General features: G+C 40.0%; 1 protein-coding gene across 1 annotated transcript; it reads left to right on the top strand.

Moving 5' to 3' along the window:
- The first annotated feature begins 716 nt into the window (after window positions 1-716).
- Window positions 717-17,813, top strand: LOC119719294 (serine/threonine-protein kinase tousled-like 2). Its single transcript, XM_038188699.1, has 17 exons — window positions 717-836; window positions 2,446-2,665; window positions 3,289-3,382; window positions 3,762-3,877; window positions 4,558-4,662; window positions 5,445-5,537; window positions 5,935-6,024; window positions 6,257-6,393; window positions 7,320-7,557; window positions 8,601-8,780; window positions 9,829-9,920; window positions 10,741-10,830; window positions 11,253-11,422; window positions 12,260-12,401; window positions 13,387-13,498; window positions 13,827-13,934; window positions 14,542-17,813. Exons 2-17 carry the CDS (start codon window positions 2,513-2,515, stop codon window positions 14,743-14,745), a joined length of 2,124 nt encoding a protein of 707 aa, XP_038044627.1. The 5' UTR covers window positions 717-836; window positions 2,446-2,512; the 3' UTR covers window positions 14,746-17,813.
- Window positions 17,814-18,245: the final 432 nt, after the last annotated feature.

Raw genomic sequence — 18,245 nt, forward strand, 5'->3', positions numbered from 1 at the left:
CCCGTGGAATCACTACAGCAATGTTCGATGATCGAATTACGTTCACTTTGAAGTATAAACCAGCACCAAACTCAAGCTGAAAAGTTTAACCTATTAAATGAAGTTGATCACTTCAATTGAAGTTGGTCAGTTTAGACTTTTTTCCCTTGAAATTTACCAGAATGTTACTCAGTGTCATAATTAGATCTATTAATAAAATAATAGTGACGTAATGACCGGGTGGGCACGCGCCGCATCCCACGTACCCCCTGATTCACATCCGCAGTCGGAGTTTTTTTCCCCCGAGGTTCCAACAAATAGATATATATTGATTGGTCACATCGAAAGCTTTTCAAGGTAAAGGATTTCCATGTGCCCCCATGTCTCTCATGCCTCGCAGGTGCATTTATGTGCCCGTCCAATTAATTATCATATCTGACCTAGTTTCCCCGCCCGCCAATGTGACGTAGTATCGTCACTTTCTCGCCCGGCCGGCGCGGCTCAATGTCAATCTCAACATCATGAACAGACAGTTTCAGATTCCAAACTCCCGGCCATATTTTTTTTCTTTCTGGGAATTCCACACTTTTTGTACCCGCCAGAAAGTTGGTTTTTCTGGGAGGGACGATGACGTCACGGAAATACTCAAATCCCAAGGCTGGCTATCGATTTTCGTTGACCCGGCTACGGTTGGTTTCGGTGGCAGAGTTCAAGGATTTCCAGCCGAAAACTTCCGAAAGGTGCCGAGGCAGACGGTGACGTCAGCCGACCGGCCGAGACTGGTGACATATCCACACGCTAAAGCGAAAACATCAGTCTTCGTCGACGAAAACCTTGCCGATTTCACCCGTTTTTAGGTAAGATTTCACCATCAGAATTTCGTGGTTTATTCTTCGGATGTGTTTGGCTACTTTTGTGGGGAAATTCGATAGAATGCGTGTGAATTTAGTTTGGGAAAGATGGAAAGATGTTTACGTCTCTTGAGTTGCAGGAAAGCGCCATCTTGGATTTTTTTTCTAAGACCGATTTTCTGAACAAGGGTGATTTTTGTTTTGGTATCTAGCCTGATTTTTTATTGAAAATCAAGAGTATTACATACACTGACGCTATAAATGCAATATGTTTAAGTTTGTGCATTCTTTGATTGTTTAGAGATTTTCTTGTCTGATTTCTATTTTTAGAATTAAAATTCCAACAATCAACATGCATGACCAGATGACATGCCCAACTTTCTTGCCATGCTTCCTTGCCATGCTCTGCTCAGCTCAGCATGCTCAAGGATGCAGGACAGTTCAATTTTGGAAATTGGAAGGAAAAGAATGTCGCATCCTGACGCCACTTTTTTGTTCATATATTATCTCAATGAGGGTCAGTCATTTTACAAAAATGTTGAAAAGACATGAATCTTGGACTGAGTCTGAGAGTGAGAAACATTTCCAATTTTGTACAAAAAATACTTTCAACTCTCCATAGACTTTGTACACAACCAAAAAAGTGGCATCTGGATACTACATTCTTTCCATTGGAAGTTTTCAGTCTTGTTTGCATGTGAAGATAAATTCATTTGGTTTAGAGAAGTTTGGAAAAAATGACCCAAAATGACCAACATAATAATGTTGTAGGCTACAACAACATTTTACTCGCTCAACACAGCTGGCTGTGCACTGATTACATGACCCGTTTTGCGGATACCACCATCTTTGTAATTTGACGAGGCATTATAATGAAAATACGTCCCATCATTCAATTGTAGCTGAGCATGATGGGACGTATTTCATTGTAATACCCCCCTCCCCCATTTTTTTTGTAAAGATGGCGGTAACCGTGAAACAGCAATGTAAAAAAAAATGGCCCAAAATGGCCCAAAATAGTTAAACTTTCAAAAAGCACAATATCGAAACTATTGCAGAATACAAAAAAAGGTGCTGTAAAAACTAAGGTATTTGATGCTTATCTACGTTTAGCGATGTACTGCAGCTGAACCAAAGATGACCCTTTCTCAACATTTTTATTTTATGTAGGGCTTTTTAACCCTAAAATCCCCAAATCCATCAAAATCTATTCTCCCATTTTGGGGATTTTGGTAGGCAAGTCATCTGTATTAAGTCCATCAACATCCACCTATAGCAGTGGTGGTCTTGTGGTGGATTTCGGCGGATTTGGTCCTAATGCGTTATGTGAAGCAGGGTCAGTGATGGATTTTGACGGAATTGGTCCAGTACTTAGTAAAAGACCTTAGGAGTTAGGGTTAAACTTTGGTTTGTAAATCGTTTGGCCTAATTTCATTTATTTATTAAAATCGAGTTGGTGGTATTTTCTTCTAAAAAACAAATTAGAAATAGACAATATGACAATTACTGATTGAGGTTATTACCGACGTTTGACTGCACCGCTGAACATTTTTCACAGGAAATGTACTCGTTCATAATCCATGAATTGCTTTTCCCTATCCACTGTACCGAACAGAATGTAAAAAGGCTGTCCTCATCAGTAGCCTACGACCCAAACATATCCAGGCGTCTGTGCGGCAGGCATGATGCAAGACTTCAGGAACTTTGACCCCCAGCGGCTCGAGAGATTGGAGGCGCGATTCAAGGGGACTCGGAGCCAGCCACCGATTGTCATCGACGACGATTCGAGTCAAAGCGCGGGCAGCCACAGTCCGCAAACAGAGGATGATATTCAGGTAGGGACCCCGTGCAGCGACAGTAGATGGCATGCTGTGGCCTGATTTACGTACAAGAGCTTCTAGTTTGTGAGATAGTGGGCCAACAGACAAATCCATTTACCTTCAAGCAAACGTCAATCCTCGATCCTGACTGGTCAATCCGTGGTGACAAACCGTGCTACATTATCCCATATATCACAGTTCATACCGCACTCCGCCAAGAAAATATAAAATGTGGAATTTATTGAACATTTCAAAACTTTCTTGCCACGTCGTTATCTCATTAACTTGTTTACTCGGTCAGTTTTTAATTCCCCAACCCTGCTGAATCCAACAGAGTCCTACCATGTCACATACCCGATGGAGCCTGTTGGATTGAGCAGTTAACCCCTTGTGTACATTCCTGATGCAAAATGTTGGATTCAGCAGGCAACTGAACCGCAATATAACGCCATGTTGGACTCCGTTGGATTCAGCAGACAACTGAAAATGAGGCACAGTGGATTGAGCAGGAAAGTCCGGTCGGACTCTGTTGGATTTATCAGGGTAGTCCTGAGGAAGTACTAGGGGGTTAGGGTTAAAACATTTGGAGGCCCAACATGCATGTAACTGCTAGGTATTTTGTTCCCCTGTCTTGTCAGGCATTGCGGGCAGCTACGACTGGAACACCAGAGAGGAAGGACAGGAGAAGGAAACGGAAACTACCAGAAAATCACGATCAGAATTCTGGCGGAGGTAAATAAAAGGCAGAAAGTTGCAATGCTCTTGCTTTGCTCTAAAATTAAATTCGAATTGAAGTTTTGGACTGGGGATGAAGTTAAGTCCATCCCAAGTCCCTCACAGGGGGACCAATGTAATGGCCTGTTTGAATGGTTGCCATTCTTTTGTCACTATTTGTTAAGAATTTATAGAAAAAGTTTGAGCAATAGAGTATGTTGCAAGTGTTCTCAAGTTCATCTGGAAATCGATTTGCTTTTGGCATGCTTTTGGCATGTGACCTGTGTCTCTAGGCTATGTGCTGTACTTTGAACAAAAAAGGAACCTTTTGCAGTCGCTTGCAGACTTCATTCGTCAGTGCCGTTGAAATATCTGTGTTTAATTGTAACTTTTTCAGGTCACGGTCACAATGCAAAGAAGATCAGCGAGTATTTCAAGACGACGGGAAACAGCCCCGGCCGAGCTCAGAACCCTGTCCTATTGCCAAGATCTCCCTCCGCCTCTCAGTCAGTGGTAAGAAACCAGCTCTTTTATCCCTTGCTCCAAATGTTCTTCGGTACGTAAAATGGCATGGACATTACTACAGGGGTGAGCAGCTTCACACTCCAAGGAATGCTGTGATTTTTCTTTTTGAAGCTAATGAGCTCCCTCCAAGTCGTTCCATTTGTCATTACTGTGTTTTAAAACTCCAGCGCCACTGTGTGGGAGGTGGTGGCGTGTCTGGCTGGCTGGCAAAAAAAAATAACACTTATAGAGCAAGAGTTTGATAAATTTTTCATATCAAGACTTGAACCTGTAAAATGTGTGTATTTTCCCAATCTATCCATGTGGATAGATTAGTTTGATAAAGTGTTTGAAATTGCTAAACATTGTTGTGTTTATTTCAAAGATTTCTGTCTGAAATCAGAAATACAGCAGGTTGCCTTGCTTACTGTTGTAAAATACTGTTAAGTGCAGCAGGCCACATTTGTATTTGAATTTTAGCATTTGTATTTTAATTTATATGCGTGCTTCCAGTTTGATCCTTTCAGATCTTGCAGTCTGCATGCTTCTCTATTGGAATCTGTTGAATTCAGCAGACATTTTTCTGTATACTGTGGTCAGATTCTGTTGGATTCAGGAGGGAAACCTTGAAATTTAGATTTACTGAGTTTGTCATGATATATTTTCTCCACCTCGTTTTTTTCTATCAGTATCCTCCGTCCCCATCCGGCAGCTCAAACCACGTGGATTTGTCCACCATGTCCTACCCACCATCGCAGATGCCGCGCAGGGAAACGGCCACATGCGCCACTCAGGTATGTATTGGCAGATTAAGCTTAAAGACATAGTCCATCATTTGTAATTGTGCATTTTGTTCGTTTGTGGCAACAAAAGTGTTCAAAATCAAATGAAGGATGCTGAACAACTAACCTGATGAAGTTTCAGCTCAGCTTCAGCTGTATATTCTGAGAAAAACAACATTCTAGGATCTCAATTTCAAATCAAAAGTTGCTGAATCATGTTTTGAATTGTTTTGAATTGCAGCTATACGCGATGTCGCGCACTGAACTGACGAATTATAGCAACCGCGCGCGCCTGTGCGTTGTGCCAATGCTTGCGCGCGCTGCGCCGAATAACAAAACGAACTACTAATTTAAATTTTCCTACGGTGCGTCTTAAGACGCACCGTTGGAAAGGCCTTCTTTCGTTGATTACTTCAAAATGATAGCTTGCCAGAAAGAATAATTTCACAGGGAGTTTAGTCCACTTACCATCTTTCAACCAAGTATGTTTTTCAACAATAATACGCCAGTTACTTTTTCGGATGGCTGCAAATGATGGACTTTAGCTTTAAAAGTAATATACAACATTTGCTTTTGCTGTAATTTTCAGAAATGGATGGATTTGGGGTTAGCATTTTATAGCCAATATCGTTCCACTGACCTGTTTACAGTTTTGTGTTCATGGATGCCTGGAAAAAAGAAAAGAAAAAGATTTATGATTCTCATCTGTGAAGCTAGCTTTAGTCAAGGAAGTACTGTATTTCCTGAAACAATTTCATTCTCATTGCACTGTTTGTTTATCTTCTTGGATGCAGACCATCATGACAATGGAAGATATCTACAGCTTGGAAGGGAAAGTAACCAGCGGTATCAGGGAATCACAGACGGCTATCCAGTCATTAAAACAGGTGAATTTGCAATTTTTTAATTGTCAGATGCTACTTTTTGTCGAGGTTAACGCGCTTGTTGCTCGAAATGTGTTCGAAATACAATGTAGCCGATGCGCGTTATGCAAGTTGATGCTCAAAATGCCGATGCACGTGGAGGGTCTGTAGGAAATGACGTCATTTGAACGAGACCTATTGCTCTGTTCATATTTTTCATATTGATTAACATGTTTAAATGTGACAAAAATATTAGTAATTTGAAAATTTACATGATAACTACTGAAAAAATCATCTGTTATTGTTTTAATTACTGCACATGTAGTTACAGTTTCATAAGTCTTTCATAATTTTCTTTTCAACATGTGATAGGTTAAATTATAAAGCTGTTTCCATTTTTTTTCTCCCGTGTAATATGTAGACTCATTCAGAAGCACAGAGGCAGCTGGAAGTCCTGCAGAAACAGATGGCCAAGGGCATGAGCATGACGAAGAAGTTACTCATTGAGAAGGTTGGTGGGGGCTCATGCCGATTTTTATATCACCTCACTTATATCCCCCAAAACAACCATTACAAAGGGCTGGAGTTGCTTTTGTATGACCGTTCTCAAATTTTTAAAACATCGTCGTTAACTCAACAATTGCTTTTTAGGTGAAGACATTTGGTAACATGAGTTACAACATGTAAGAAGTGATGATTTCCATTTTTTATAAGTGAAATATGTTTGTCTTTCTTTCCCAAAGTCGGACATCGACATGAAGGAGGCGCGGCGGAAAAGCATGGAGAATCGGCTAAGACTGGGCCAGTTCACCACCAAGAGGCAAGGGGCACAGTTTGTGGAGACCTGGCAAGATGGTTACGCATTCACAGATCTCATCAAGTAAGTTCCCTCCTTCACCCCCCCCCCCCCCAAAAGAAGATATTTGCCATTAACCCTACCCATGCCAAATGTTAAAGGGAATATACAACATTTGCAAACATCGGAAAACAAAACTACCAAATTTTTACGAAATACCTTACTAGGATGTTGGTAAATGAAAGTCTAAAGCATCCTGTAATATTATGGCACCTGGTGTGAAGTCATTTTCAAGAAAAGTGGTATTTTGTATACATTTCCAACGGTGGTCGGCCGACCACTGTTGGAAAAACCTAACTATTTTTCAACTACTGCTCAAAATTTACCATTTTTTTTTCAGTCCAAATTTTGTTTGCTATTGGTTACTTGTTCATGAACAGGTGCAGGCCAGCTAGATTGGTTTCCTTACCTTACAATTTTCCAGCATCTATAAATTGATTCGTTTCATTTTAGTGGAGTCAGGGAACCAGACTTCTTGAACATTTTTTGTTTTTCTTGGTTTTTCCAGCATTTTCGAACACAAACCTTCAAACTTGTCATTGTAACAATATTTGATCTATTATACTAACCCCTCAAATAGTTCATTTCTGAAATTTACAGCATACGCCAATGATTTACATTCCCTTTAAGAACACCTTACAGGCAGTATAAACATCAGTTGTGTTTCACTCGATAGCAAGAATAACAGACCTTTGTTGTTATTACTGTGTGATTTTGTCTGATTTAGGAGGCTGGAACCGAGAAATATGCCATAAGGTATCTGGGCTGATGTGTTCTTTTTTATTCAACCCTTTACTTAAAGTTAAAATCTTTACTATTCTCAGGATACAACTTCAGGAAGAATATGTAAAATTAAAGATCTCCATTTTTAAAAACAATTAAATAATTTGAACACGTGCAATTTTAACTCCGTTCTTTTGTCTCCCCCCTCCCCCCCCATGGTAATCTAGACAACAAGAAAGGCTAAGCAAAGAAAAGGAAGAGATCGAGCACCAACGGAAACTCCTGACCAAGAAGAAGCCGCCCACGCCCCAGTCGGCCACGGCCAAGGCCAGCAAGGCCAAGGCGGCCATGGCCAACGGGCCCGACGACGTCTTTGCCAAACCCTTAGCCGAGCCGGCCATGACGCCACTCGAGTATTACGAGAGAGACGAGATCTTCAAACTCAGATTAGCATCGCTACGAAAGGTAACGTTGTAGATGAAAACCCAAAACAATTTTGGAAGTCCATTCCAACAGAATCATTCCATCAAATTCCAAGACAAATTCCCAAATCCCAGACAAGTGAAATCAAAATTTCATCTCCAGTCCAAGCACAACTTCATCTCAGTTCATCTCAGGTAGTTTTTGAAGTGCTTCAGTGATCTAACGATAGGCATTGGTTTGAGGTGGTTCCACAATAGAGGTCCTTGGTTTCTGACAGTCGATAAGTAAAGAGATGTTCTAGCTTTATGCAGGCATGCAACTTTTCCTCGGATCAGCTGATTTCCTCTTTTTTTACTTCCCATGTGTGCCATTGAAAATAGAAAAACACTGTACAAAGTCTGTGAAAAAATTTGAATTTCCTTTTTTTTTGTGATTTCCCAGTTGCATGCCTGTTTATGGAGATGAAGGTTTGAAGCTGACCTTGTATTATGAGAATGAATATCCGACTTTTGTTAAATAGCGAATGTATAGTTTTGGGTAGATTGTTTGTTTCAAATTTATACATTAACCCTAACTCCCCAGCTTAATTTACTAGGAACCATACCCATTCAGGCAAATTCCAATACCCACATGGGAAATTGTACACACACACTGTTGAACTTTCTGGAGGTATGCCAACCCCAGTGTAAAAGACCATCTGTTTAGGGGTACTGTACCTATCCCAACAGATTTAAACAAGACCTGGGCCCAATTTCATAGAGCTGCTTAAGCAGAAAAGTTGCTTAAGCACGAAAAAACATTGCTTAGTAAAATTAGGTTACCGGCCAAAACTGCATGTGATGTACATTGCTTGTGACTGGTATTTAGCTGTTGTTTTACTTAGCATAACAATCGCATGGAGTTTTGGAGTTTTGGAGTTTTATTAAGCAAGACGTTTTTGTGCTTAAGCAAATTTTGTGCTTAAGCATCTCTATGAAATTGGCCCCAGCTGTTGAACTTTGATGGGTTGAGTTCGGTCTGGTTAATACCCCAAGATGGTATTTATACAATTATTATGTAAATATCCCTGGCTCCTCTCCCTACAGGAGGAGGCTGATCTACAATCAGAGTTGGAGAAGCTAGAGCGAGAGCGCAACGTGCATATACGGGAGCTGAAGAGAATCCACAACGAGGATCAGTCACGGTTCAACCAGCACCAGACACTCAACAATCACTACCTGCTGCTGGGACTGCTTGGCAAAGGGGGCTTCAGTGAAGTACATAAAGTAAGATTGAGTCCACGGTTTGCTACCAAGCTCAGATTTTTCCTCAGCACAAAATAAAAGTAATTTCTTTGCAAAATAAGGGTTACTATCTATCAAGTTCTATCTCTACTCGACAAGCATTGCTTTTTAGGGATCCCCATCCACATATTTTGTATACATTTAACTCTGATCGTCTTTTTTTATGTGGAAAATAAAGTGAATTGAATTGAATTGAATTGAAGTTATCTTGTAAAAGTAGGAACTCCTGTTCGTCAGTGCTCCAACACGTTGCTTTGTTATTTCTTACGTAGCATGGATAAAGTTTCACTTAGCAGCTGCGTTTTTCTGGTGAAAATTTATCAATTGCCAAGAAGTATAATTTCTGACCCCTTTGCTGAGTTATATATACAGGGTGGGTCAAAAAAGGAAACCCAAATGTCGGGACTATTGTTTTAGTGAAATTCTGCATGTAACACTTTAAAAATCTAGGATGCAAAAGCCCAATTCATAAGCTTTCTTTTAGTACAAGAATCATTTAAATCACTCATGTACTTTTCAAGTTCTGGACTTTAAAACACATCCACCGTTTTAAAGTTCTGTGCACGGTCACAAAAAAGTGTGCGTTCTTTCAGCAGAACAAAAACAATTCACACACATCCCTATGTGATTTGTTTTCGTTTTGCTGAAGGAACACTTACCTTCTTGTGATCTGTGGACAAAACTTTAAAACGGTGGTTGTGTTTAAAATTTCGTAACTTGAAAAGTGCATGAGTGATTTGAATGATTCTTGTACTAAAAGAAAGCCTATGAATTGGGCTTTTTGTATCCTAGATTTTGAAAGTGCTACATGCAGAACTTCACTAAAACAACGGTCCCAACATTTGGGTTTCCTGGTTTTTTTTTACTCACCCTGTACTTTTTAAACCCTTTCTTTTAGACCGTGATTGCCTTGAACTATCTTAGACGTAAAGATTTTTGTAGCAGTCTTTCTCAAGAAGTAAGAAAAAGCCACCATCAGAAAGCCATTGTTCTCCAATAATAGAATCATATTCTGAATTTTTGTTTTCAGGGTTTTGATTTGAAGGAGCAAAGATACGTTGCCTGTAAGATACATCAACTCAACAAGGAATGGAAGGAGGATAAGAAAGCTAACTATATCAAGTAAGGATGATCATTAACCCTAACCCACCTCACTCCTCCAAAATCCTCCTGGCGGTTTTGGAGGATTCTAGAGGATTGAGGATGAATGGTGATTGAATCAAATGAGGATTCTGGAGGATTGAGGATGAATGGTGATTGAAGCACATGAAGATTTTGGAGGATTGAGGATGAATGGTGATTGAAGCACATGAGGATTCTGGAGGATTGAGGATGAATGCATTTTGAGGCAGGACTGTCTGATGATTTTGAAGGATTTGGCGTTGGTTATCCTTCATTTAAACACGAGTGCAAAGTTTTGGGATGAGGAGGATTTTGGAGGATTGAGGATGAATGCATTTTGAGGCAGGACTGTCTGACAATTTTGAAAAATTTAGGCGGAGTTGCAAAATTTTGGAGGATTTTGGAGGATTGAGGATGGTTGTAAGCAACAATGGCCTAGGGGGTTAGGGTTAATATATGTTGGACTTCTTGTGATACCACCTTGTCAAGTTCAAAAGAGATTGCCACCGCATCATTCAAACAGTCAGTAAATGTGGAGCTCTAAAAACAAGCTAGAATATTTCATTAAGCACTCTTAAAGACCACAAAAGTGTACTGATATGGAAAGTATTTTTGTTGGCTATTTCAGTGTTTTTAAGTTTGTAAACGGATATCTTGATCAAGAGGCAATTCCGTTCCCATAATTTGAATGTCTCCTTTAAACATTTGTCTTAACATTGTGGCTGCTGAGCTTCAAAGAAAATTGTTTCTTTATGTTCTATCTTTTCCCTTTTATGAATTCACATCAAATTACTTGCTCTTTTCTGATTTATCTTTTCAGACATGCACTTAGGGAATATGAAATTCACAAAAGCTTGGATCATCAAAGAGTCGTCAAGCTTTACGATGTCTTTGAAATCGACTCAAATTCGTAAGTAAAACACTGACTTTGATGAAATTTGACATCAGGGAGATGTAAATTTTCATAGTATTTTTAACTTCTCCAAATGTTTACGTCAGTGAAGGGTTGAACCCAACATAAACTAATATAAGGTGGGTTCAAACCTAAAAGCCACTATTGAAGTTAGTTTTAAACTTTCAGTGTTGCTTATACTGGTTTCTGTATTGAGAGTCACTTCAGTGAAGGGCAAAACGCAATTTAAAAAGACACCACAGGTTACAGAATTCGACAGAGAAACATAAGTAGGTGACAAGGCAAGCTAAAATGAGTAACACACTACACACATAAAAGTAAGCATGAAGTTTAAAAACAGGTAGCCTCTTTGAAACAAATTCTTGGTTGCACACTCTTGTGAATACCTGCGTTGACTACGTTTTCTCTCCGTGTTGCAGATTTTGCACAGTGTTGGAATACTGCCCAGGCAACGATCTCGACTTCTACCTGAAGCAGCACAAGATCATAGGGGAGAGGGAGGCACGCTCCATCATGATGCAAACCATATCAGCTCTGAAATACCTCAATGAGAGAAAGCCACCAGTCATACACTACGACCTCAAACCAGGTAACTAACCGTCACCAATACCAGGGCAATTATCATTTCATAATAATAATAATAATTTGGGAGGCTAATCATCCTTGCTCGCAGCTGGTATGCTGAATTGCGAAGGACGTGGCTACAACGTGGTCGGGCCGCTGGCACGTAACGGCGCCTACAGCTGCCGGCCACATCGACCCATATATGACCACGGAGCACAGCCTGAGATCAAAAGTGTTTGATTTTTCCGGAGGGAGGAAAACCGGAGGGCCCGGGGGAAAAATCCTCGTGGCACAGGAGAGAACCAACCCACAACTCTACTCACATGTGATCCGCGGCCAGGATTCGAACCGTGGTCACCTTGGTCAGAGGCGAGCGCTTTACGCACAAGCCACCCATTCCACCAAATCATGCTGCTCGTACCAACAGACTGTAGAGTAAATTTATGTTGCAAGCCAAGTACCAATCAGTAGCAATATACATCACGTGACATTTTTTGGTGGCAAAATTGGTGGAAAAATGTATTTCTCTCTTCCAAACCACCCCTTCACGAAAATGTTTGAACCCAACTCTGTAGCGCTGGCTCTTTGGAACAATATACGCTACGCGCAACGCTGAACGTGCACACCAGCATGCATTTGCACACAAATACCTCGTCCTGGAACAAGAACGATCCTAAATGTTGAATAGTATTTCCCATTCCCCATGGGCGATTGGGACTTTAACGGATGTCACATGATGTGAGTTCCACCAATCAAATGACAAGGATCTGTATGTCAGTTATGTAATTACAAGTAACTCCAAGTCGGTGATAGTCTCATACCTCAATGGTAATATCCACGTCATTTCATATCCGTGTTCCAGGTAATATTCTTCTAAGTTCGGGTAACGTCAGCGGTGAAATCAAGATCACCGACTTCGGCCTGTCCAAGATCATGGACGATGACCATTTCAACTCACAGGAAGGCGGGATGGACCTGACATCACAAGGGGCGGGGACATACTGGTGAGTCTCACTGATTGGTGTAAAAATGAACTCATTTGCATAATGAATGAACCATTTGCATAATGAATAAATTCATTTTGCATAAAGTTGCACTGTGCGTGTTGGATGAGAGACTCATGTAGAAGGCACAACGTTGTTCAAGGTTCTGATCTTATACCTCGGATATTTTTGCTGCACTTTGTACTCGTTCTTTTATTCATCCAATTTTAATTACGTACCAAATTGAAAATGTTCGTTTTTTGTAATTTATTTAATTTCATTATAATCATGTTTATGAACAAACAATTGGAATACTGCTCTGGCTGTTGTGCTGAAACAAGGCTTTTAGTTTAACAACCTGTGGTTCTGGATATTAAAAACCACCGTTACTTTTGTGTGTGCTGGGTAGGGCAATTAAAGGGAAGATGCAACATTTGCAAACATTAAAAAACGAGATGAGCAAATTATCACGAAATACCTTACTGGATTGTTAGGAATGACAGTCTAAAGCATCCTGTAAAATCGTGGCTCCTGATGTGCTGACATTTTCAAGAAAACTCGGCCGACCAGCATTGGAGAAAACTGGCTGTTTTCAAAAACTGCTCCTAATTTTTCATATTGAGTTATTCCGCATTTTCTTTGTAATTGTTTCTTCACCTGTGAAATGGTACAAGCCAGCTAGACTGATTCTCTAGCCTTACAATTCCCCAAAGTCTATTAGCTGCTCCGTTTCATCTTAAGTGGGTCAGGGGACCAGACTACAAGAACATGGTTGGTTTTCTTGGATTTTCCAGCATCTCCGAACCCAAAACGTGAAGCAAGTCAGTTAACAATATTTTCTATAACATACTAATCCTCCAAATCCAAGTATTTTTGAAAATTGCAGTAAAAGCAAATGTTGTACATTCCCTTTAAAAACAATGGCCTTAAATGTATAATGTTTTTCTTCATTTTTGCCATGGTGCCTTGTATTGACACGGCTCTCATCAACTTGTTCTAATGTCAGGTATCTGCCACCAGAGTGTTTCCAAGTCGGCCAGGAACCACCTAAGATATCCTCCAAGGTAGACGTATGGTCTGTAGGCATCATCTTCTACCAGTGTCTGTATGGAAAGAAGGTGAGTCCCTCTCAACTCCAAAACTCACGACATGAATCTTTTCATGATTATTTCTTTCCAGTTAACCAGTGAAGTATACTGTCTAGGTGCATTATACTAACCCTAACGATCCCCGACCAGTCAAACTCCAACACCAGGGTTTGTTGGAATCTGTTAGGATGAGTACTGCACTCATAAACTGACTGTGCTTTACGTGGGATTAGGCATACCACAAATAAACAAGGTTTTAGTATTGTGAAAAAAATCTCAGTAAATGTGTAAGAGATACGTACAAGGCGTGTTTGTCATGGACATTTTGTTTACCCGATGACTGTCTGTTTCTTTCCAGCCCTTCGGTCACAATCTCTCCCAGGCGTCGATCCTGGAACAGAAGACAATTCTCAAAGCCACCCAGGTTCAGTTCCCAACCAAGCCAGTCGTCAGCTCAGAGGCAAAGGTACGTGCTCTCCCTCAGCGAGATCTACTCCAACTCTCTAGCCATTTTTGTTTTAATTTTCAAGGAGCATTTACTACACCCCTCAAAATCCTGCAGAAATTCATGGGCACACTCTCGCTATTTAAACTCTCAAGGGGAACCCAGTCTCTGTCATAGCGGGCAGGCTGGTGACGTGGTATTCTCCTCTACATCCACCTCTTGGGACCATAGTTGGAATCCCTTGATTTCATCGCTGGAAAGAAATAATCTCTTCTCAGTTGTACCACCCCAAACCACCCTGCCTATTACTCCCTGTAGCGCCCCAGACCACCGAAGCACTCTGTTTTTTATTATGAATTTATCAGTGAATAAACACAAGGTGGAACAATGTTGTAAAGTTTAGCAAGTAAAGTCTGTCACGAGCCAATATGGCCCATCAGGTCGCATTTATCTCCAGTTTTCTTGGCACGAAAAGACCGGATGCATCGCAGGTTACTCCCCAGCTAATACTGGTACCCATTTATACTCACGTGCGGTGAGAGGGAAGTTGGGGTGAAGTGGCTTGCCCGTGGACACAACATCACCTGGCATTAAATATCACATGAATGTTTTTCTGCTCCTCATCCAGGACTTTATCCGGCAGTGCCTAGTCTACCAGAAGGAAGACCGGGTGGACGTCCTGACCCTAGCCAAACAACCTTACCTTCTACCCGTCGGCGGACGGAAAAACCTAGCTGCCAACAACAGCATAGCCACAGCAAACAGCGTCAGTAGTTCCAGTGTAGCCGTTAGTTCTTCAAGCACGACAAGTCTGGAAACGGGATCCCAGTAACGGACGATGTTTCGGCCAGCAGTTTTCTAGTTCTTCTCCAACAGTTACCTTTTCCTGATATCGACTTGGCTCTCCCCGGAACCAAATTGTGTGTTCAGTCATGCGGACATCACTAGAGCGTGAAAAATTAACCACAACTTTCAACTCACTTTTTTCAACCTAGATTTTCAGAGGAGTGATCAAAGTTTTAAAAAAATTAGCGTAAAGTTTGTCCCTTGAACATCACTCTTTCATGTGATTTAAAAATCAAGGCCATATGTGCAACAATAAGAAAGGTATGCCTGTATTTTTAAAATTGGTCCCGTGCATCAAACTGCAAGCCATTTCACCACAAGACCAAATGGCACTCCATACCTCAAACTAAGCATAGATACTTCTCAGACAGTAACTTTCCTAAATGTGTTCTGAAATTGCCTCAGAATGCAGGAGAAAGCGTCGTAGATTTCAAAATTATCCGTGGGGGACCTGCTTGAGACGCCTTAACTCAACCCCCCCTCCTATCAACCCCTGGTTTCCTGAAAGCTAGATCTGCCCCTGGTGGTGTTAATTCTGGAGTAAGTTCTTGTTTTGCCAAGTTTCAAAGTTGGGAAAAAATCCACCTCACATTTTAGATTTGGGAATTCTGTGGATGTCATGTGGTTGTGCAGTTATCTAGGTTTACCTGTGAGTAGAATTTGCAGTGATCTCACAGCCTTGATAATTGTTTTCTTTCTTCGAGTGTGAGCATGTACTGTATATGGTTGGGTGTTCCAGTCGAGAGAATTCCACCAAAGTCAAAACTTCCCCGTTGAAGGATAGAGGCATTTTCCTATTATTAACTTAAAAAAAGCAATAGACAAAGTAATGACAACCTCCATGTTGTTTCCATATTCTCATGCAGCGATGCATTGTTCGTTTGTGCTTGATTTACACGTGCACTGGTATGCGGTTTGCCATGTTGTGTCCAGCTGTTTTGGACCCCCATGTCGTGACCTCATTGTAAGGCTTAGGCTGTGTTTACTGTTTATTATATGTGGGTATGTATTCAGATGGATGTTCACATTAATGTATTTATATTGCTGACGTTACATTCTGTTGCGCCTTCTCACTTGCATAATGAAAAATATAAGCCCATCATACTCATTCTAAAGAGTCAAATAACCAATGCAACACGCCAGTATATTTCCAAACAGTTCACAATCTTCCTGCAAGTTATTGTTAAACAACTGCATTGCATATCTCCATTAATATTAACAGTTATCAAGAACCTTGAAATCGTCACGAAATGTACCCAACTTCAGTAGTACTGCAAAAAAAAATAATAATAAAAACACTGCAATGTTGCAAATAATTCATACAGTTGTATTTTTATCGTATTTGTCTGGTTAACCAAAAGAAGTATGGTTCTTGCAGCTTGTTCAATATCCAATTTAACCAGTTGAGGTCGGGTTTATTTTGACAAGAACGGACCGAGGCACGTATTTAATATTCACTTGACCGCACTGCCAGGCAGGTCAAAGCCATTACCCTGGGACTGCAGAGTCATTTTTCTGGCCTCGGTCAGTGGCTGTGGCTGGCTGACAGATATTTTCCAGCCTCTGTCGTTGCGGGTTTTTCAGTCTTCCGATCTGACTTTTGGGAAAACTTTTGCGAACTGGTTAAAAATTGTGACTTCCCATCACCAAATATTTGCCAAATCAGTTATCTGTTGAAGAGCGCTTCTCACGCATTGACTTTTTGTACCAACCAGATTTGTTTCCTACTATATTTGTCAAGCTGCAGTTGTTTGAAAATGTCTGGTCTGGCACAATTGAAATAAATCAAAGATCTTTATTATGGGATATTTTAAAGTGTGATTGAATTGAATTAAGCAGCTGATTTTTTGGTCCACAGAGCACAGTGTCCACTTTTGTGTGGTTTTGAATTTCAAGCCTCATTTTGGAGCACTCTTAAAACTGTTAACATCTTTGTTCCCCATTGAAAGGCCTATTATCATGCATTCCTGATTAGAACAAGCGATTTCCCCAACGATGTTTCTACCAAGTTTCAAGTTTTTTTCAACCTGTTTTCCATGAAAACAACAGGCTCATGTCATGTTAAACGAATAGTGTTTACAGTAGAATGTCCACAGTTTTTATTTTATTTTTGACACTCGACATCAAGTCAACTACCTTGAGTTTTAATTGAGAAACCAAGTCCATAAATTTCACTTACTAAAAGTCTAACTCGGGCCGAGTCCAGGTTTTGAGTTCTTTACAAGATTCTTACTGATTGATTGAAGTGTTGGTTTTTGTCGGATACTATTGTACCGGTAACTAATCACAATTTCTTTCAGTATGTACAAGGTATGCAAGTATAGGTTTGTGATGAAACCAAAAAAAAAAAATTCTTTTCTTTCATTTTTATTATCTATTTTTATAAACAAATGGTTTCCTCCACTTCGCTTGCGTGAATTTCATTTTGAAAATCATGGACTTTATTGATGAAAAATGTCCCAATTTAAAAACACCCTTGCTCTTAACAGAAGTTGATTTTGTCAAGTGATAATGAAGTATTTGGTACTGATGGTTTTTCTTCACTCATTATTATTGTTGATTATTATTGAAGTTGTGTTTTGTTTAATGAGCCCCCAAGACAATGAAAAGAATGTGGCATTGAATACTTTAATACCCATGCCCCATTGTATGCAAACATTTCATTAAAAAAAACAACGTCATGAATAGAACTTTGTTAAATTCAATTCGTTTAACTGGAAACTATTTGAATAACTTCGTCAGTGGTTGTCACAGGTTTTCCAAACCAAGACCTGAAGCCATATTTCTAGCCCAAAAAACTAAGCAAAGCGTTATGAATGTTTACGAACTCGGATAATGTGTAAGTGGACCGATTTTGCATGCGTAGGTCTTTTAAATTAACTGAAGAAAAATTGTAAAGTAAATACAGTGTACATAATTCTATAAATAAACATCATTTGCATAACAATGGTTACACTGTACATGTGTCATGCTCATGTCTTCGAGATGCCCAGTTGTACAATTGGATGTAAAATAAATCAAAACACACAGCTTTCTAGCAAATGTGGATATGAACGATAATGTTTCAAGTGTGGTTCCTTCTGCCTTTTTTCCCTCTATTTTCCCATCTGTTCTTTTTCATCATCGTTATCATTGTTCCTTTTGTGCCTCCTTGTCTCAACCCCTAGTAGCTGCAATTTTTAAAATCTTATTTTCATCCTTAAGTTTTTGCACTCTGTCTTTTTCTATTGCTTTTTTCCCTGCATTTTCCTTGATTCTTTCAAGCACTTTAATTTATTCCTGGTGTTCTGCAACACCATCTCTATTGTTCTTTCCTAAATTCCTTTAGATTCATTTAGTTAAACACCTTTAGTGTTTACTCTTATTGTATTAACTTCATCTTTCTTCAAATCTCTCTTGCAAATTTTTTATTTGGCATTTTCCCTTTTTAGAGGGAATATACAACATCTGCTTTTGCTTGAAATTTTCAGAAATGGATGGATTTGG

The sequence above is a fragment of the Patiria miniata genome, unplaced genomic scaffold (genome assembly GCF_015706575.1).
Source record: "Patiria miniata isolate m_02_andy unplaced genomic scaffold, ASM1570657v1 HiC_scaffold_8, whole genome shotgun sequence".
NCBI classification, from domain to species: domain Eukaryota; kingdom Metazoa; phylum Echinodermata; class Asteroidea; order Valvatida; family Asterinidae; genus Patiria; species Patiria miniata.